This window comes from Grampus griseus (genome assembly GCF_964374135.1).
Source record: "Grampus griseus genome assembly, chromosome: 8".
Classification (NCBI taxonomy): Eukaryota; Metazoa; Chordata; class Mammalia; order Artiodactyla; family Delphinidae; genus Grampus; species Grampus griseus.
The window spans coordinates 77,963,641-77,986,010 of record NC_139002.1 but is presented as its reverse complement, the minus strand read 5'-3'; the positions used below and the strand labels follow the sequence as shown (position 1 = coordinate 77,986,010).

Below are 22,370 nucleotides of genomic sequence, written 5' to 3'. Positions count from 1 at the left end.
GACAATGGAGGGAGAGGGTGTATCACACCCAGGGTGGGAGAGGAAGCCTAATTAGGCAGCGGGTTGGGGGTGAGATGGGGGAGAAAGTACACAGTATGCAGGGGTAGAGAAAGGGACCCCATTAAGGGAGGCTAGGGATAGGACAAGGTGTTGCTGAAATAGAGGATGAATAGAACCCAGGATTAGGCAAAAAATCTCATTAAGGTCATTTTTCTGTAATTTTTTAGGTGATTCATTAGCATTTGGTGCCACCAAAAGCAACTGGTACCAGAAAAAGCAACAGGCAAATGGGGCACTCCTAGTGAACATGTACCAGGCACCAAAAAGATCTACTGCAGTCTCTGAAATCTGTTACAATATGTTATCTTCTCATATGAATATTCCATATGCTGGGATGTTGGATACTGGACCAAACTGATATCCTGTCAACTCCCTGGAACATGAGACTATGTTATTTTCCTTGCATTCTAATTTTCTCCTTCTCTTATGGGGGTTGGAACTTAACCTTGAAAAATTTCTGGCCAACCTGATTCCCCACCTCAACACAGGCAAGACTGTACAGTTATTACACAATTTTATACAAGGCTGAAGATGTAGCACACGGGTGTGTATGAGTGTGTGTCTGTGTGCATGCATGTGTGTATTGCCTGCTCAAAGGCAGATCTGCCTCACTTATTTGTGAACCCAATAAAGTATTCTACTCTATTTGAAAATTATATAAATGTATTTGTAGATAGTGATAATACCTTAGTTACAATACATTATGTATATATAAATTCTTTTTTTTAATTTTTATAAAGATTTGACTGATGTACTTTTTCTTTAAATGACACATTCTTATGAAAAAAAAAGATCAATTTTACTCTTACAGGCTTCTTTTCACATTGGATAAACATCCACAGAAACTTAAGCTATTTTTTTATAATTAATTTTTATTGGAGTATAGTTGCTTTACAATGTTGTGTTAGTTTCTACCGTACAGCAAAATGAATCAGCTATACGTATACATATATCCCCTCTTTTTTGGATTTCCTTCCCATTTACGTCACCACAGAGCACTAAGTAGAGTTCCCTGTGCAATACAGTAGGTTCTCATTAGTTATCTATTTTATACATAGTAGTGTATGTATGTCAATCCCAAACTCCCAATTCATCCCACTCCTCCCTTCCCCCCTTGGTGTCCATACGTTAGGTCTCTGCGTCTGTGTCTCTATTTCTGCTTTGCAAATAAGATCATCTATACCATTTTTCTAGATTCCACATATATGTGTTAATACACGATATTTGTTTTTCTCTTTTTGACTTACTTCACTCTGTATGACAGTCTCTCGGTCCATCCATGTGTCTAAAAATGACCCAATTTCATTCTTTTTTATGGCTGAGTAATATTCCATTGTATACATGTACCACATCTTCCTTATCCATTCGTCTGTCAACAGATATTTAGGTTGCTTCCATGACCTTGCTATTGTAAACAGTGTTGTAATGAACATTGGGGTGCATGTGTCTTTTTGAATTATTGTTTTCTCAGGGTATATGCCCAGTAGTGGGATTGCTGGGTCATATGGTAGTTCTGTTTTTCGTTTTTTAAGGAAACTCCATACTGTTCTCCACCATGGTTGTATCAATTTACATTCCCACCAACTGTGCAAGAGGGTTCCATTTTCTCCACACCCTCTCCAGCATTTATTGCTTGTAGATTTTTTGATGATGGCCATTCTGACAGGTGTGAGGTGATACCTCATTGTAGTTTTGAATCGCATTTCTCTTATAATTAGAGACGTTGAGCATGTTTTCATGTGTTTGTTGGCCATCTGTATGTCTTCTTTGGAGAAATGTTTATTTAGGCCTTCTGCCCATTTTTGGATTGGGTTGTTTGTTTTTTTGATATATAAATTCTTAATATAAAATTTGCTTGACGTCCTCAAGTCACATAAAATTCATTTATGTGACAATTTTCATTCAAATTTATATAAACATAAGAAGGGTTTTTTCTTTCTTTTTCTTTTTTAGTATGGAAATGGCAAATGGATGACCTATTTTCCACTAACTTTTTACAATTCTGCTTAGAAGCTATAACTTTGAATTTTTTATCATTATGATTATTACTATTCATCTTAGTGCCTTTATACATAGCTGTCTTCTTCCTGAGATTTACTTTCCTAAACAATTTTTTCCTGAATACTTTTAAGTGTTGAAAATCATGTAGTTCTGTGACACCTTCTACAACTCTCTCCTCTCTATTCTCAGAGGTGGGAAACTTTACTCTCTGACATTTGGTCTCCCTCACATTCCTCATTTCGCTACCCCCTCCTCAGTTCTCCTGAGATGTAGAGACTGTTTTATTTGCTTAGGGTTGCTCAGCTATAAGGCAAACTCACTTATTCTGAATCCATTCTTCTCATGTTACTACACTCACTCTCAGTTTCACTATGAATGAGGAATAAGGGACTCATCCCCACGAAATATTTATCTCCCTCTTTCTGACAGTTTGTCTTTTACGTCCTTTTTATAGCCAGAACAAAACTAACCCCCTAAACAACAGAAAACAGTCACTGCCTGCATTCAGCGGAGGCTTTTTCTCCCAACAATCCAGTCTCCTCCTCCACAAACTCTAATTCAATGCCAGTGACGCACTGTGAGCATCTGTTTATGGTCACGGCGCTCACCACTCATCTTTAAAACATTCTATTTTCCAAAGGTCTGGGTTTTTTGTTTTTTGTTTTGCTTTCCCCAGATGCACTTCTTATTACAAAAAGTCACCAGGGAATCCTGACTGTATGTGCAGAATGTACCATACTTGCATCAAAACACTAAATCGGTTCCATTGTCACTTTGCCCTCCACTTAGCATTCTGTCTGGCAATTCTTATTTTCCCAGCCTATCACCCTTTCAGCACTTCTTTGGGATAAACACTCTCTACATTCAGTGTTTGAAAGGTTGCAGTAGACAAAAGCTGGTGATTTCCTGAAAGAACAATTCACACATTTCTACCAGAATTTAGCCTTTGCTTAGGACTGATGGGATTCATCTACTGATCTTTCATCGTACAATCTAGGCTGTGGAATCAGAGTCTAGGGTCCAAATCTTGGCCCTGAAACTTACTATAGCTGTAAGGAATGATGGATAGAAAGGAGTCACAGACAAAATGTTATTTGTTTTGTGTTACACAGGTCTTGAGCATATGAAAAAAATAATCTTTACACTTTCAATTCTTTAAACAGATAGTCAAAACAGCAACAATTTTAAAATGGCCATTGATAAATTTATGTTTTCCAAATATCTGAAAGTGCTTTAAAACATAGTTGTTGGCCTGGGACAAATCTCATCCATTTCTTTCTCTTGCTACATTGACTATAAAAATAAAATAAAACATTACCAATGATTACTACAGGATCATGACTAATCATCTTATGACTCTGTGTAGACTTTCTTTCATGTATAGATGTTTCCAGTTCAGACACGATCAAACATGAATTCAAAAGCAGGCAAAAGTGATTTCATTTTTGGTTAACTGGCATGTCAGCAAATACAATTTTCATTTATTTATCTTTAAGAGGAACTTGTGATGTTAGCTGGTCTCTATCAATTGACATAAAAATCACACTAATATCTCAGGTGGCAAAAAAATCACCATCTATTTTGTTAAAATAATAATAATAAAGTAAAACAGAGACTTAAACTATGCCAGACAGGAGAATCAACCAACCCTGCATTTCCTCTTCTATGTATATCTTAGGTGAGAGAGAGATGAACTTCTGTTTTGCTTAAGGCACTATTATTTGGCATTTTCTGATACATACCAAGAAATTGCATCTTAGCTGATTAAAGACGTAAGGGCTATAGGCAGGTACTCACATCGACTTATGAAAGGTACACTAACAAACGTAGGACCAAAATCACGCATGACAAAACATCAAATATTGCATATGTACCACCTCCTTTAAACCCTTCCAGGATGATAGCCTTTGCTTCATCTTTTAACAGGCATGTTATGGATGCATGTTTGTGTCCGTTTGAAATTCATATGTTGAAACCCTAACCCTCACTGGGATGGAATTAGGAGGTGGGGCCTTTGAGAGGTAATTAGGTCATGAGGGTAGAACCCTCATGATGACACTAGTGCTCTTAGAAGAAGATACACAAGACTGTGCTTTCTGTCTCTCTGATCCATCAGGTAAGGATACAACAAGAAGACCACTGTCTGCAGACCAGGAGGAGTGCTCTCATTAGACAGTGGATCTGCCAGCACCTTAAGCTTGGACTTCCCAGCCTCCAGAACTGTGAGAAGTAAGTGTCTGTGACTTAAGCCACCCAGTCTATGCTATTTTGTTATAGGAGCCAAAGCAGACTAAGACAAGGCAACTCCGCCTCCTTTACAGTCTAACTTTCCAGGTCCCAAGGTAACTTGGGTGTTGCGAAAGCCAAACTCAGCCCTGGCTCTGGGCCACCTACCTGTCATTACTAACAGTCTCCTCATCTATAAAAAGGAGTTATTACTAACTGCTACACAGGATGAAGTGAAAAGATATGAGTATGTATAAAAATTAAAATTTAAATTCTATATGTCAGATATCCTTGTCTCCCTCACATAATGCCTACTTCCCTTAAAGTCTGTCCTGGAAAATTATTTTAATTAAGAGTACATTGGGGAAATGGGTCCATTATTAAACTTTCAGGTCCAATTCCACTTAGGAGGAAACTAGACTTGTAGGAATCAACGTAGTGATGAATGGGACCAAGCTAACAGCACTGTGTTTCCAAACAAAGCCTATTTTCAAGGATAAATTCTCAAAAAACTGTAAAATAACTATGTGTAATATATAGATAATTTATTATAATTGCATATATTATAAAATACATGTATACTATATAGTATATATCATATATACATGCATATATACATGTACATGAATATACATACATTTATCTTTGGTAATTATTTTGATGTGAAATGAAGCCAGATTATTTTAGACATCAATTTTGAGATGAATGTGTCAGTCAATGAACAGGTTAAATCTAGAACGGAGATGACTGTACTATACTTCATACTTCACAGTGCCATCTTCTGACTACAAATGGAAGTGCAGTTCCAGTAAAACAACGACACAAACTTTCTAAGGAAAATCTGGGGGCCATAATACTAATAATGATAATAATAATAATTATTATTATTAGGTTAGGTTTCAGGATAGGTTGAGTTCAAATAATGAGTCTGTTAACTTTCACATCTGTAAAACAAAAGGTGACACTATTCATGACATGGGGATATTTTGAGGAGTTGCGTACACCAGACCCCTTAGCTCACTCATCCACGTGCGTGTATGGCACAAGTCTGGTTTTTACACTAGTCTGCATGTAGCTCTCAACAGCTCCTTTGTTTCTGAGTTACCTCCCAAATGCCCGATACCACGAATTTCAGTGTTAACTTTACTGTATGAGGATCCTGACCTTGAGGCTATGTCTATTAAATTGTGGGTTCAAATTTCACCTCTAGGGCTTCCCTGGTGGCGCAGTGGTTGAGAGTCCGCCTGCCGATGCAGGGGACCCGGGTTCGTGCCCTGGTCCGGGAAGATCCCACATGCCACGGAGCGGCTGGGCCCATGAGCCATGGCTGCTGAGCCTGCGCATCCGGAGCCTGTGCTCCGCAACGGGAGAGGCCACAACAGTGAGAGGCCCGCGTACAGGAAAAAAAAAAAAAAAAAAAAAAAAAAATTTTCACCTCTACCTTTAGTAATGTTGTGACTTTAGGTATATTAACTTCTCTAATCTTCAGTGTTCTAATCTATAAAGCACATTCATGAAGTACAAAAAAGCATTAAAGTAATCCTAAAGAAATGTGTAGTACAATTCTTGCACACAAAGAAACAAACAATAACCTTTACCTACTATTAGGTAGGATCACACAGGTAGCAAGTGCTGAGCTGCAGTTAGAACGCAGGTCAGTCTGATTCCCACCACATGTTTCTAAGCTCCACAGTTGAAACATGGAAGCTATCTGGAGCCAGATGGTAGGACACTACAGGTCCCTGGTGTGACTTGGAAAAACAACATCCACAAATAAAGACCATATTATACAAATTCATGATTATTTTTCTTTCACAATAAAAACAAAATAAAATGAACATTATTTTAGCTGGAACTTTAAAGAAAGGACCTTCTGTTATATTTAGTTGTGAACTTAGAGGAAACCTGAGAGGAAGTTACATTTTTCTGTCCTCTCGTGGTGTAAATCGGAACCCACATGTGAGGCTGACGCAGATTTAGGGTCATGCCAGTGTTTTACTTCACACACTAGGAGGCGCTGTAGCACAGTGATTAAGAACATGGGCTAGAAAACTATTTGGAGTTTGACTTTAGACTCCACTACCTACCACTTTATAACTGAGGGTTAGTAATCTAACCCTTGTGTGCCTTAGTCTCCACAGATATAAAATGGAGGCAACAACAACCACCACCTCACAAGAAGTCTGTGAGGATTAACCTGGTTTAAGATATTACATAAGTGTTAGCTCTTATTTATTATCATATCATCTTTTGATTCTTTTCTTTATTATTTCAGGAGAACTAACTGATACTGCAGAGAGGAAGAGAAGCAGGCAATATGGCTGACATAGTTGCACATTCTGTTTATCACATAAAGTTAATTGAAACAAAATCTGTTTTTCCACATCAGTCAAAACCAACTGCTACTAATGAAGGAGGTGGGGATCAAAATTTTCATTTTTACCAGGCTAAAATGTGAAGGAGAAAGTGGAGTTTTCATTCTTTTCAGTGCTATCAGTAAGATTTCACCTTGCTATCAAGTACTTTCTAAATAAAGTATGCCCCCTGATAAATCCATGTCATATAGTTTTATACCATTTAGTTTATTTGAGTTTAGTTTTAGTTTCTTAGCCCTCTGCAGAAAAGCGCAGGAGGCAGAGAATTATTTTCATGCAACTTGATTGATAAATGCAGCCTTGGTATGTGACAAGATTCTCACCTATTAAATTCATTTATATACATGTGAAAATGGGTGTTATTTTTGGCCAAAACATCACCATCTTTCCATCCTCTTGACTTCAGCTGCAATGTCATGTTAAGCAAGTGCTCAAGAGATCAAAGTGTTCCAGATTCTACAGTTTCAAATAGTTTCCAAATTTTCAGATAGAAAGCATCTGATTTCCACATTAAAATGAAAATTCTTTGGCCCCTTCCTCAGAGAATCTAATCTAATCTGTCTACGGCAGGGACAAGGAAGTAGCCTTTTTAATAAGCATCCCAGGGGATTCTGATTTAGGTACACTGAGGAGTGTACTTTGAGAAATACTGATCTGAGGAAACATATATTTTCTACATAGGAATATTGAAATTAGCTTGCAAAATTTTGTACTTATAATAAAGGCTTCAATTTATCTGGTTTAAAAATAATGAATTTCTTTGGCTGCTTTATTTAAGAATGTTTTTAATGTAGCCTGTCCCACCTCATGCAAACATGCAGCTATTTGCCAACACAGTCTAGTTTCAGCATTCTTGTTTATAAGTTTTTTTCTTCAGTGTGTATTTATGCAGAGATTACATTTTATAGACATCGGTATAGTTTCATTCACAAAACGATTCTCAGAAAAATGAGCTAGGATCTGACCACTTTCTAGCTGGGAAAATATGGGCTAATTATTTAATATATCCAAAATTCCTTCTCCCTAGTGATAAAACATGTATAAGTATAATGTGTTGCAAGGAAGTAAGGGTTGAGTGACAGAGAGTAAGCATCTAGCACACTGCCAGGGCAATAATTAGTCCTCAACATTAGTGGCTGAATCTGTAACTTACATGTTATATAAAATACCAATTGAAATAAAGACATACAAACACAAAATCCATACATAAAAAAATCCCTTTTACACAAAAGGGATTCAGTATCTTTCAATATTTTTCTAAATTGTAGTGTCAGAAAAAAAAAACAGTTTTCCCCCATTCTTATGTGAACTTTTTTTGTAGAATGAGCTCACATTTCATTTTGTGGTATCTGAAGGAAAAAGCTACATGTTCTCAACAATATAAAGCTTACTCAACCATATCTGCTTCTTGCCAACATGTCACTTAACTTCTTCATGCATTTTCTTGTTTCTTTTATAATTTAAAGCAGCCCCCTCCCCCGCCTTTTCTGCTCAATGCTAAGAACTTAGCTTACTGCAAAGACCAGAAATGAATGACTGCCAGCATTAGAAAAGATAAAATTAAAATAACAAAAAAAACAAGAAAAAGAGGAAGGCTAGTGATTGAGGACTTTCCTTTCTACTCCTACCGTCTCTGTTCATGCACATAGCATTCAAAGTTCCCTAGGGTGCTAGGCTTTTTATTTCCCTCGGCCACTCCAGCCCCTTCTCCACCATTCTATGGAGATCATGACCAACCTTACCCATTGTGAGACTACTTAATTTTAAAATCCAGAATCCTCTACTTGTCCAAAGGATTGTTGGTGTTTATGCTGTCCTACTTCAAGATACATCTTTTTGGTCCTGCCATCTTTAGGTCAACTCAAAAAATGAACCTTCTTTAAAGGAATTAGTGTGATATGGTAATATAATTTCAATAACTATATTTAATGTTTAACTGGATTAGCAAAATTATTAGCAACATAATTTGGAGCTTTCAGACTCAGAATAGAAGCTAGGTCATGTCATACTAGTTTTCCATACTATTTTCCTTGAGGTATTGCATGTATTTAAATCAGTGTTCCTAACTGGAATTGGTTACGGTGATTTGGAATTGACTTTCACATTGGTCTCAAATCATCCACATGAGCTTGGAGGAAAATACATTCTCCATTCAGGGGTTTTTTGTTGTTGTTGTTGTTTTTCATCTGTAATAAGGGAGGATAAGGCTGAGTTCCAAAATCTGTTCACCAACACTTTTGTCTTGCCTATACCAAGTAAAAGTTTTTATTAAGGACTGCTCTTTCTGAAATGCAATACACTCTGGTAGGGTAAAATCTCTCTAATCCTTTCAGCCAGGTAATGTAAATTGGCAATATACTGAGTTGTATTTCTCTGTGCTAGAAACTATTCTTTTTGTACATTAGCTTATTTGATCCTCTTGACAAATCTATATGAGAGAGGCAATGTTATTGCCTTTTCATCGATGAGAAAAATGTGGCTAAGAGATGTTAATTGACATTTCTAAAATCATTTAGCTAGTAAAGCTGACTCAAAGTCTGTTTGATTCCATATTCTTTGGATTTAACACATATGACACCACAAACATTTCCTGTAACCCCTACCCCATTCAACTCAAGCTACTCACTGAGTAAGTGCTTCTAGATGCTCAGAGTTGTGTGTTGAACAGAGTTAAAAGATGGGGAATTAATTAGAAACCCTTTTGAGGATAAACAGGAGGAAGTCACAGAAAGTCACATCCTCTATAGGGACATGAGATAAAGGCTAACCCAGAATCTACATTAGCCTTTGCCAATACCTTAGCTCAGCTGAAAGGACTGCTTTGGAAGGCAGCAAGTCATCGCATGCTTTTTTTCCATTTTTCCTAAGGAGCATTCACTGAGCTCAATTCCCTCCTGACCCTACCCCTAGAAGAATCATATAAAGAATAAACTACAATTTTATTATTTTGGCTGTGTCAGTCAAGAACTTTGAAATTCATTTAAGGAATTAATTTACTTTGATTTTTAATAAAATAATTAAATGTTGATTGCCTGAGGTATCCAATATAAAATCAACACACTGAATCATAATAATTTCTACATATAGTAATAGCTAACATGTCTTAGGATTTCCTGAAGGACGAAGAGTACAGCTATATGCAGGTACTGAGAGAGAACTTAATATACTTTCTTCAATCTTAATGGCCCTAAATATTGGACATTATTATTTTCCATTTTATAGATGAGAAATTTAAATGTCAGAATGGTTAAGAAACCTATCCAAAGGCAGGGAGTTTATGATATGTATGTGTAGAACGAAATCTATTACCACTTTGCCCTAAAAAATGTTATATAACTAAAAATTGTATAGGCTATGATGAAAGTATAGAGACATGTAAACCAAATGAAATGTAATATCACCATAAATTAAAGCTAGATATGAACATATTTAGGAACTCATCTTTGTAAGATAGTTCAGTATGCTACCCATTGAACAATACTACACAGTTGCAGTATAGATTTAATAGGTGAGGAATATATATAAGCAAATATCTCCCAGGAACTACACTTATAGGAAAAAGTTTCAATGAAAAGATCCCAAAGGTACCAAAAATATCACCTTACAATAGAACTGAAAAGCCAACAGTAACCACTATAGGTGTATCTCTTGCAAGGTGAATTGTGTAAAGTTGAGAACTCATTAGTGACTCTGCTTTGGGTTTTGAAAATGACCTGGAAATCTTTTTTAGGCCAACTCACTCTTCAAAAAACAACTGAATACAGGTGAACAAATGGTGTTCAGCTCATTATTGTAATTCCCTTTGACTATAGCACGTTGTTCTATCATGATTCTACGTGGCTGGAGAATTTTTTAAATTACCTTATACTCTACAATAACTAGAATAGTTCTGGATATAAGGTAGGTACCAACTATACCAATGCGTCTTAATTACAGAAGAGATGACATGGAGAGTAATCATATGATAGAAGAGAGAGAGCACTAGGGAAAGTTCTGGGTTCTTGTTTTGCTTTTCCTCCGTGGTCTTAGGGAAGTCTCAGTCACTCTGGACCTCAGTTTTCTCACCTCTAATATGAAGGGCTTTCGATGAGAACACAACCTTGTATTCACAGCATGTTTCCCAATAACAGACTCTTTAAAGTACACTCAAAGAGATTAAAAAACTCGAAAGCGGCACCAAGCAAGTCAGACGTAATTTGCAATGCAATCACTACCTATGGTATAACGATGTCTCCTAGTATTCATGAAAGCATTTTCAGAGCACAGTGTTTATTTGGTTGAATTTTAGATTGTGTCTGAATGGAATGGTTTACTTTCGATATATATATTTTTTGCATCTTATGATCATGAAGCAACATTTCTAAATGTCTCAGTAAACATGTGCCCCTTTCTGATGCAGACTTAACATGATCTATGTCTTTTCTTTTCCCTTAGCAGCAAATTATACCCCGTTCTATGATCCACTCAATTGACATATAATGACACATATGCATACACACACAGTAATCTATGGCAAAAATATACACACTTTTTCATTTAATAGTCAGAATTTCATAGCACAACTATGAAGAGTTTATGATAAACTATGTACAAACTAGTTGAGAGTACATGATCTCCAAAGCTCTTTTCAAAATTGGTTTACTATAAAGTCCCTTTTATGTGATGATTCTTAAGACATATAGCAGTTGAGCTTTTTCTATATCAGCAGTTCTCAAATTGTTTTCAATAGTAGAAAAAAAATCTACATTTTCTTCCCTTAATTTTTCTAAATGTTTCTACCTTTTATAGCTTGCTGATGGATGATGAAATTGATTAACAAGTAGAAAATAAAGTTGTAGAAACTTTTATATCAATCTTGCCTATGTAGCTTGAAAGCATCCTTTTTTATTCATTGATGCTTATGCTCACGGCTTTGATTTGATGGTACAATTTATGCAATTTAATTAAATTCACTTGTAGCTATATAAATTAAATATTGCTAATCATACACTTTTGTGTTAAATCATATTCTATATGGTAAAATTAAATATCACAATTTTTCATGGTGTTCACCAAAGTGCACAGTACCATCCAGGAACCAAAACACTTTTCAAAGACCCACCCGATTTACCAGGTAATCCTCATTATTTCTCCTGCTTCCCCTCTTCTTTGGCGATCTTTTCTTTCTTTTGCATGACGACTGTCACTGTTGTTAATTTTGTGCCGTCCAATTTATTTGCATCCAAGTTTTCATTTATTCTGCTATGTCCAGATCAATCACAGATACAAAAATTTCATGAAAATAATAACTATATAGTAATAGCTGCACAGGCTAACCTCTGTTAAGTACTTACTATGTTCCACGGAATATGGTAAACTCTGTTTTTAGATGAACTCATTCAGTCTTTACCACAGTCCCCCTCAGGTAGTTCCTATGAGTAGTCCTATTTTCTACATGAGAAAACTGGATAAAAAGGCTAAGCAGGGCTTCCCTGGTGGCGCAGTGGTTGAGAGTCCGCCTGCTGATGCAGGGGACACGGGTTCATGTCCTGGTCTGGAAGATCCCACGTGCTGCGGAGTGGCTGGGCCCATGAGCCATGGCTGCTGGGCCTGCGCGTCTGGAGCCTGTGCTCCGCAACGGGAGAGGCCACAGCAGTGGGAGGCCCGTGTACCGCAGAAAAGTCAAAACATTTTTGCCAATATCTTGGCCTGGAAGAGACATTTCTCTAACTCAATTACACAGAATGGAGAAATTCTTACAAAGAAATGTATGCAGGGTCATGTAAAGGTGTGTATGGGGTAAGACTCCTTGTGTACTTGGCTTGGGACAAAAAAAAATATAATACCTCAGATCAATTTGGGGGAATTAAAGTAAGACTCCTTTGGATATCAAATTTATTTGCTTAAAAATGAAAATTTTTTGGTGCTTATTGTGTTTTTATTGTGACTCTTGTCTTTCCTTTATCCTATCCATCAACTTGATTCTGAGGAGAGATTGAGGCACAGAGCAAAGAGGAGCCTGGGGCATCTTCAATATATAGTACCATCTAAAAATACATTCCAAAGTAAACATGTGGTGTGACTGCTGATCAGAGGGCCCAGGACAGACCTGTAAGGTGACTCCTGTTGGGAGGACTATAACCGACCATCTGCTTAAAGTTCTTGCTTGATGGAGAACCACCAGAAGTCAGTAGACCTTCACTCCTCCCCTACCATATTCCCTCCCCATTAAGTCATTTAAAGCCAAAAGTATCAAGAGTAGAATCACAGCATAAAGGAACAGAGGTTCAGCAGACTAAAGTACAAGCCTTCTCCAGCACTCCATGGGTCCCTTTTCACCAAGAACTTCTGAAGATTTTTTCACCCTACTATTCCTTTCAATACCTGTACTACTTCTTTCTGAAGTGAATTGCTGGCTGCCTTGGAACAGCAATTTAATGCTTCTACAGAATAAGGCTATTTAAAAAGTACAGTTATTCTATTCTGAAGATATGTTCGCTTTCTTTGACCACATTTATTTGTGTACAGGTTAAATGGATTTCTGCACTAGCTACATCATTCATTAAATTAACTCTATTTTTTTTTGAATTTATATATACTTTCTAAATAGGAGAGACAATATGCCAGGAAATTACAGCTCTTTCTACCTCTAGGGGTTCAGCAGTAAAACAGAGAACAGTTCTTGGCTATTGTTGAAGGTGAACATTTAGCTTTCTTTCAGGACAAATGAAGTAACTCTGACTGGGGGGGCATAGATGTTGTTCACTTTGGTGAAAATTACGGAATTTTTGTGCTTCGTCATATAAAGTTGCTACAGAAAACGCAGGGATAAGGAAAAAATAAAAACAGAAAGCTATTCAAAAATTCGTATTTAAAAGACAGAATTGTTTTAGAGTTTTCATCCCTGTGGGTAGAATACTATTTTATGGTAACTATCTTTCTCTAATTGCAGCATTTACTTTAGTGAACACATTCATTAACCTTAAAACAGAACTGAACTTAGACCTATTGGAAAGATAATAGCAAGGTATTAAAGAGCTATGCCCAGAAAGAGATGTTGAAGCAAATAATTTTTTTTTTTTTGCACCCAGAGTCTCAGATCTGTGTTCTCCACACTTTGAAAAGAACTTAATAATAAAAGACAAGTGATAACACCCGAAGGCAATAGGAAAATTTAGCAACTGCCACCCTCTGCTAGTGCATTCAACACAATTGAAGCATGTGAAATGCCTTTTTCTTCACAAACAGGACCACTGACTACGAAATTAAGTTAGCATAAGTCTTTGGCTAGAAAGCCTACTGTCACAGGTGGTCATGGTTCAGCTACACAGTTTTTCTCAGCCGGGCAATAAGCGCACCTCTACTAATGCAACGGTTCTCACAAACCTGTTCAGTTTAGGTTCTAATGTGCACATTAACCAAATGCGTACAAGAACTCTTAAATACTACAAAGAGAATGGCCTTTTGTTAGAGTCCATTGAAACATGAGCTCTTCTTTGCAAAATGACATATTGATAGTACCCAATTCATTGTCAAGTTCTCTTACTGTCACAAGGTAATCTGGGTATCCAGTACAGTAAATTGTTACCGAGTAATCACAATAATAAGACATGCCACCGATTAGGAAAAGTTTCGCTTTTTTAAGCCCAGCATGCTCTTTTGGTTGAGTTGGCAAGAGGGAAAATTTAAAGAAGACTTGTCACAGTTTTCACATACAACCAACACTGCAGAAGTTTCATATCTAAAGTAAACTAGGAACGACTAATTCGATTTTTGTTGTGAAAAGTGCATTGACTATTTTTTTTTAATTTATCCTTATAAAAATTAACACTTTTATAAGGTGATGGCTCTTTGTCTTTGTAGTATATAACCAACATTAAAACTTCGATTTCTGAGCCACTTAAATTATAGTATCCTTAAAAAGCAAGTGTACTTTTGGAACACTAGAGATTCACTGTACTTAAAAATCATTGTGGGCAGGGCTTCCATTGTTTAAATATTTATTATTCTCTGCATATATTGACAGGCATATACTTAAATGTCCCAAACTTTGAGAATTTCCTTTCTCTAGAAGAATTCACAATTATTAACCACAACACAAGAGTTCAGAGTAAATAGCAAGACACTTCAAAAAATAACAATTATGCATGATTAGCACTGAGTGTAGAGCTAGAAACAAATACTAAAATGGGCTGTTATTGGAGCAAGTTATTATAGTACCGGGAAGCAAACTGATTTTAAAACCATCTGCCGTTTGTGAACTCAAGTGACAAGCAACCTTAAAATAAAGAATACAGCTCATATTCCATTTTAGTCTGGGAAAGTCACCTGGGCTTTGTTTGCAAGCAGAGACTAAGTTCATCAACTACTGGGGCTAAACCAAACAGTCCTCACACTAGAAGGAAAGTTTGGTTACAAGAGCCTGAAAGAGGGTGTGTCAGTTAGGAATGGAATCAAGAATTTTGCTGCCCTGACTTTTCATACATAATGAGTTTCCTTCATACTTCCGAATTTCAGAATTAGATATAATCCTATTTCCCCTCTTCATTTTCCAGCAGAAACATAATCAGATAATGTTTCCATTCACATAGATTTGAAAAGATCCTTATCCTGTGTGGGTCATTTTATTTTATAGTAGCCAAGGCAGAGAGGTTGCTGCCAGTATGTTCAGGCCATGCAGAATAAAGGCTCAGTCCTGGGCAATGAAACAGTCCACCTTTGTGCTGCTCTTGTGGAAGAAGAATGAAAACCCATCACCAACTTTGGGACTTGATCAACAGTGGGGAATCACAAAACTCTTTTCAATCAACGCATTTTAAACCTCCACTAAAAATAGCTCCTCTGTGCTTGGGCTTAAAGTCCCATCTATGGCCAGGGATGGAATACAGTACTTAATTGTTTCTGACTACAGTCCTTGCATCAGCACTCTGAGAGTGTCTTCTAACTTTTAATCGTCTTGTGTGCTCTTTAATTAGACCTGTTCACAAGACAGCCAAAGGAAAGTGCCTACCACTAAGCCTACTCAAGACATGAAAACAGTCTGATTCACAAGTCCAGGAACTTTGTGCAAGGCTAACCATCTCCCAAGATTTGTCATTTTTCTCTGGTTCCCTGTGCCTTAAAATGAGACACACTTGGGGGAGGAGGTAAGCGCTGTGGCTATTAAGACAGCTCCGTTGTATACAGAGACTGTCTGGTGACATTACTCTCCTCGTCTAATTTCCTTTCTTTATTTTGTCTCTTACCGCGTGTTATCTGTTTGCTACTACTAGCGCTGTAGGGAAACATGGCTTTGGAAGGAACACTTGGTTCCTTCACTGGGAGGAATACTGAGGATTTCTTTAAGGGCTAGGATAACTAGGAAAGGGCTCTACTCCCTCAGAAGGATTTCAGAGCCCGAATTATAGAGAGACCCCCCCTAACTTAGACGGGAGATGCAAACAGCTGAACTGTCTGTCCTTGGCCTCCACAGGTGACCTGCGGTTGGACCAACCTACCGGCAACTCCTCTCAGCTCAGGTCACTCACGCTCCTGGACTCACCTGGTGCTGAGGACCAGCGCCGGCAGGAGAGGCAGCAGGTAGTGCGCTGGGCTGAATTTCATGCTTGTCACCTGCCGGGATCCTCCTTTCCTCGCTGCCTGCGCTCTCCCTCCTCGTCCTCCGGGTCCTGTCGCTCCTCAGTGCCCGGCTCTGTCCCTGGCCAGCAATGAGCCCTCTCCAGCAGCGGACGGAAGGAAACCGACAAGCAAACGGACGGACTCCTTGCGAAGGCAGGCGCTGAGAGTGGGGAGTATCTTCGGGAGTGATGTCACCGGCGAGGCGAGCCCTGCCCGGGATTGTTCGCCGCCGCAGCTCCCGAGACCCGAGGGCGCGTTGTCACTCGCGCTGGAGGCGGCGCGGGGAGAGGGAGGGGGTGCCCAGCGATGGACCCGCGCGCTCCGGTCAACGGGCTGCACTTACCCAGCTGCACGCCCGCCTGGGGCTGATCTTTTTATTCCCGCTTCTCCATAGGATGGGGAAGGGCGAGGCGGGGGCCAGGAGAGAAATCTAATCTGCCAGTAACTGAACCGGCGTTCGCGGCAGGAGGTGAAACAGAATTCACTGGGAAAGACTATCGGAGGCTAGAGTCATAGGCAGGCGCCCCTCACTTGATTAAACAGTGTTTGTAAAAACGTTGCTCTGGAGAGAATGTTTAAAATATTATTCTAATTAAAAATGCATAATGACTCGTTTGATGTGAATGGAAGGGCAGTAGGAGCGAGCAGCGTCCAGAAATGCACCCTGAGACCGTATTGCCATTGCAAGCTTCTTAGTCCGCAAGCGTGGACTCTAAAGAGGTTTTCAGACAGTTGAGACGTCTGCTGTTTCTGTGATTTGAAAATTTCTGACCTTCCTATAATTTCAATGTGACTCTGTTTGTACCACCAACGGGTAGTGGGGTTGGAGTTGGTGTCACAGGTTCACTCACCTAAAGGGTGGCTTTTCTTCAGGTGAGGAAACATAACTGAGACAATCATCAGAATGTTAGTAATTAACTCGGAGTGGTGGTATTGGAAGGCAGAAGATTTTATCTGTCATTTTTTTCTACAGTTTCCAAATTTTCGTTAATGAACATCTGATATTTAGTAAGCTTTATTTTCAAAAATTAATTAGAAAAATGAAATAATAGAACTCTATTTTGCAAAAGTAATCCTAGAAAATAGTGCCAACTTCATCTACTAAGATGTTCTATTCTAGGATCTTTACAACAAGGGTATTCTGGCAGGATAACCTTGTTAAATAAATGTTTGTAAAGCACTACTTCATACATTGTTTCATTTGATTGTTTCAAGAGCCAACCTAGAGAAATATAAATAGCCCCTATCATAGAGATGAGGAAAGATCTCATCAAGATCTGAGCTGTATTTTTTTTTTTTTCAACAAAGAACTGTGTTCTTCTAAATCTTAAGCAAACCGTACCGTTGCCTGGAACATCATACTTAGCATAACAAACTCGGTGATTAACACAAAGTTGATGTTCAATAGAGGTTGACATGCATCAGAGACCCTAGAGGGCAAAGGTCAGATGTTCTCCAGGAATTCCTATCCAGATGGCTCAGCTCATATCCCAGTTTTTTCAGGGGCTAGCCATTTACAGTAAAATTTAGATGAAACTTCCCCTTTAGTCTATTTTTTGAAGACATTACCTGTAGGAAAAATACATTTGTTATAAAGCTTTATTTTGTCTAATTTACCGATCTGTTTTTGCTTTTGCTTCTAATGGGATTGGAGTTAAAACACTCATACAGAACAGATATTACTTTAAAAAGCCCAAGCCAACAAAATAGATGAGTAATAACTTTTGTAAACTGGATACCACCCTCTTGGGCCATAGTAAAATCCACAACAGATATAACTAGGAATACACAAATCAACTCACTTGTGAATTGCATGTCATTTACAAAGAAAAATTGCACTACACTTTCCTAAAACAGAATTCTGACTCTGAAGAAAAATATGCATTTCAGTTTGCTTTTGCTAGAATTATCTAACAATAGATTCTCTGCTCAGTTTAGAAGGTGATCATTTGAGTTGTACACTAAACAAAGCCATATGACTGCTTACTCTCTGGGGAATAACACTCATATTTGTACAACACATTTTTTGTTTAGCTAACAACTTTGAATTTATTGTGTGCTAATCATAGGAATCAAGTGTGGTAGTCATTCCTATTATTCTCTTTTGCGGTTGAAGTGACTGAGCGGTTTCAGTAACTCCTACAGTGGACATGGCATTCAAATTCAGTCTGCATTACTTCAAAACATTTGTTTTCTTGAGAAAGAGTTTTTTAAAATATGCTTACATAAGAAAAGCTTTTCCCCACCCTAAATTGTATTACTTTAAATTAGATGTGCAACATGAACAACAGACTGCTGTAGACTGTGAACCAAGAAAGGGAATCACCAAAATGAACTTTGTTTTGACGGTGTCTCACAGTTATGTTGTGCCACTGCACTGGATATCAATAACAAGCCATAAAGTTTGTTGACCTTTATGCATTTTCTGTAAGCAGAAAAAAAGACATCCGGGCTTCCCTGGTGGCACAGTGGTTGAGAATCTGCCTGCCAATGCAGGGGACACGGGTTCGAGCCCTGGTCTGGGAAGATGCCACATGCCGTGGAGCAACTAGGCCCGTGAGCCACAATTACTGAGCCTGCGCGTCCAGAACCTGTGCTCTGCAACAAGAGAGGTCGCGATAGTGAGAGGCCCGTGCACCGCGATTAAGAGTGGCCCCCACTAGCCACAACTAGAGAAAGCCCTCGCACAGAAACAAAGACCCAACACACCCAAAATTAAATAAATAAATAAATTTATTAAAAAAAAAAAAGACATCCAACTTAGGAGGGCATAGGAGCAACAGGCAAGCACATCTTGGACAGTGAACCTAAGTGAGATTGTGGAAATTCCTGCAGATTTAGAGGACTGAAGTATTATATTATGAATTCCAGTATAGATCTGCCTCCCAGCAGAAGACATTTCTTAGGGAACTACAAGAACATGTCTCCATCACCCATGACATTCTTTCCAGACTGTCACAGGAAAACTCAAATCCAGACTTGATTTTATGGCTTCAGAGAGTTTGTATATGAATGTTAAAAATGTAGCAGTGCAGACAGGAGACTCAGCTGAAACTACTTGTCCTATACTGAGTCGCAACACTGAACTCAGCAAAAGTTTTTTGTAGTAACTATACCCAAGTCTGGATAAAGAACATGAAGAAAGCCCATGCAGTTTCACTGAGAGGGTAGTCTCCATAAAATGCTGGAAATGGGAGACACAGAGGTTATTTTCTTTAAACAGCTTTATTGTGTACCTTAATTCAGGTACCCAAAACACCATTTCAAAGTATATAATTAAGTGATTTTTAATATATTGCCAAGGTTTTGAAAGCATCAGTATTATCTAATTCCAGAACATTTTCATCACCCCCAAAATTAACTCTATATCCACTAGCAGTCACCCACCACTCCCTTCTTTCTCTCTTCTCCCATCCTTGGCAACCACTAATCTAATTACTGTCACTAATGGATGTGCCTAATTCTTGACATTTTATATAAATTAAATCATACTACATATGGCCTTATGTAACTAATTTCCTTAGTATCGTTTCAAGGTTCATCTATGTTGTAGCATGTATCAGTACTTCATTCTTTTTTATTGCGGAATAATGCTCCACTGTAGAGATATACCACGTTGTATTGATCCATTCAACAATTGATAGATATTAGGGTCATTTCTATGTTTTGCCTATATGCTATGAACATCTATATAAAGTTTCCTTTGTGAACATCTGTTTCCAATTCTCTTGGAATATAACTAGGAGAGGAATTCCTGAGTCATATAATCACACTACGTTTAATTTTTTGAGAAACTGCCAAACTGCTTTCCAAAATAACTGTATCATTGTACATTCTCACCATTAGTACAGGAAGATGTCAATTTTTCTACATCCTTGCCAAAACTTGGTATTTTTAATTTATTATTATCATTATTATAGACATTCTAGTGGGTACGAGTAGTATCTCATTGTGGTTTTGATTTGTGTTTACCTGATGGTTAATCTTACTGAGCATCTTTTCATGTGCTTGTTGTCCATTCATATACAGTTTTTGGAGATATGTTTCTTCAAATTCCTTGCCCATTTTGTCATTTATGATTTATTTCTGAATTATAAGAGTTCTTTATACATCCTGGATACAATTTATTTGCTAGATACACAACTTGAAAATGTTTTCTCCCAATCCATGGGTTATCTTTTCATTTTCTTGATGGTGCCATTTTCAGCAAAAAAGTTTTTAATTTTCATGAAGTCCAATTAACATGTCTTTTTCTTTTGTTACTGTGCTCTTGGTATCTGAGAAGGTTTTACTTCACCCAAGATCATAAAGATTTATGTCTATATTTTCTTCTAAGAGTTTTATTGTTTTATCTTTGATCCACTTGGAGTTTGTTTTTGTGTACGATAAGAGATAGGGGTCCAACTTAATTCTTTGCATGTGTGTATCTAGTTGTCCTATCATCATTTGTTGAAAAGGTTATTATTTCCCCCATTTAATTGTTCTGCTATTTCTTCTCTCTCAGAGTAATATGAATGCTGCATTCCCTTTTCTACTTTTATGTTCTAAACTCCAACATCTCCTAGAATTTCATCCTTGATCCTCCTCTTTTAAAATTCTGTATTTTTCTTTCCATGGTGAACTTACAGTTTTTTGGGTTTTACTATCTATAATATGGTTAATCTCCAGCCTAGATTTCTTCACTGAGCTCTTACATAGATTTCTCTTGGATACCTCAAAGTCAAACTCAATCACAATGAAACTTTGTTCTTCTCACCATCTGATGATCTTTCTTTTTGTTCCTTTATATGCCCATCAAGTCAGTCACCCAAACCTGAGAATCATCATGACTTTTAGCTCTCACTTCTCCCACATTTGGTCAATCAACAAGTCCTACGGATTTTACTAAGTATTGCTTTGTAATAATCACCTACTTGTATGTTAAACCTGTCACCAGGGCTTTATTTAGGGTTCACTGTCTTTTGTTTCTGAAGTGTGTTCCTTACTCAGAGGTATATTTTCCTCAAATCCATTCCCCCAGTATAATAAACATAAGCTGTAAATATTTTTATTGCCTCAAAGATCCTAGAGAATTACTCTCAATAATATTTTCAATACACATCTCTTCCCTGTTCTTTCTTTAACTTCCATGTTCTACTCCTAAGAAAGCAACAGAAGTTTTCCTTGATGTGACTTTAAATTTTTCACATTATTCCTTCTTCCAGAAGTGTTCTATTACTCACCTTACCTGTATAGTCAGCCCTCCATATCTGTGAGTTCTGAATCTGAAGATTCAACCAACCATGGATGAGAAATAATTGAAAAAGAAAATTCCAGAAAGTTCCAAAAGCAAAACTTGAATTTTCTGTGCACTGGCAACTATTTACATAGCATTTATATTGTATTTACAACTATTTAGATACCATTTACACTGTATTAGGTATTATAACTAATCTAGAGATGATGATTTAAAGTATACTGGGGAACTTGCATAGGTTATATGCAAATACTATGCCTTTTTATGTAAGAGATTTGAGCACGCCAGAATTTTGGTATCCATGGGTGTCCAGAAACCAATTCCCCTCAGAGTTACGGAGGGATGACTATAACTTACTTTAATTATTTAAGCCTTACCAAGGCCATCACCTCTTTCTAGAATATTGTCCTTAACCCATCTGCCACCACAAACTTGGTAAGTCTTCCCTTTCAAATCTGTTATGGCATGTGACAGATTGCCTTGATATTGAACTTATAATATTACTTAGTAATAATATATTTCTGTTCCTCACTATGCTATAAATCTATTAAGAATAGGAGAGGGGCATTTCTCATTTTTCTCAGTGCTAAAGAAGGTGAAGATGTTGTAAAATTATATTTTAATTTATGTATTTTCTCAATCACTAATTTTATTCAGATATTTGTCAACCCAGGGGTTATAGGCTTAAAAAAAAAAAAAAGATGTTTTAAATGGTTCATTGGAAACACAATATGTTTACAGCTTTCATACTCATTGTTTTATTGTTGCTCATGAAAACTATCCAAAGGAAATTTACTCTACGAAGGCCAATTATACCTTTTTTTAACCAAATACATCATAAGAAACAAAAGAGAAATATAAGGCTAATCCAAGTG

The 22,370-nt window shown here is 37.4% G+C and overlaps 1 protein-coding gene across 1 annotated transcript in view; it reads right to left on the bottom strand.

Annotated features, from left to right (window-relative positions):
- LUZP2 (leucine zipper protein 2) overlaps window positions 1-16,405 on the bottom strand; it is a 444,380-nt gene extending 427,975 nt beyond the window's left edge. Inside the window, exon 1 of the mRNA XM_082660248.1 lies at window positions 16,183-16,405. Within this exon, the coding sequence (XP_082516374.1) occupies window positions 16,183-16,244 (62 nt within the window). The 5' untranslated portion in view covers window positions 16,245-16,405. The remainder of the gene's footprint in view (window positions 1-16,182) is intronic.
- Window positions 16,406-22,370: the final 5,965 nt, after the last annotated feature.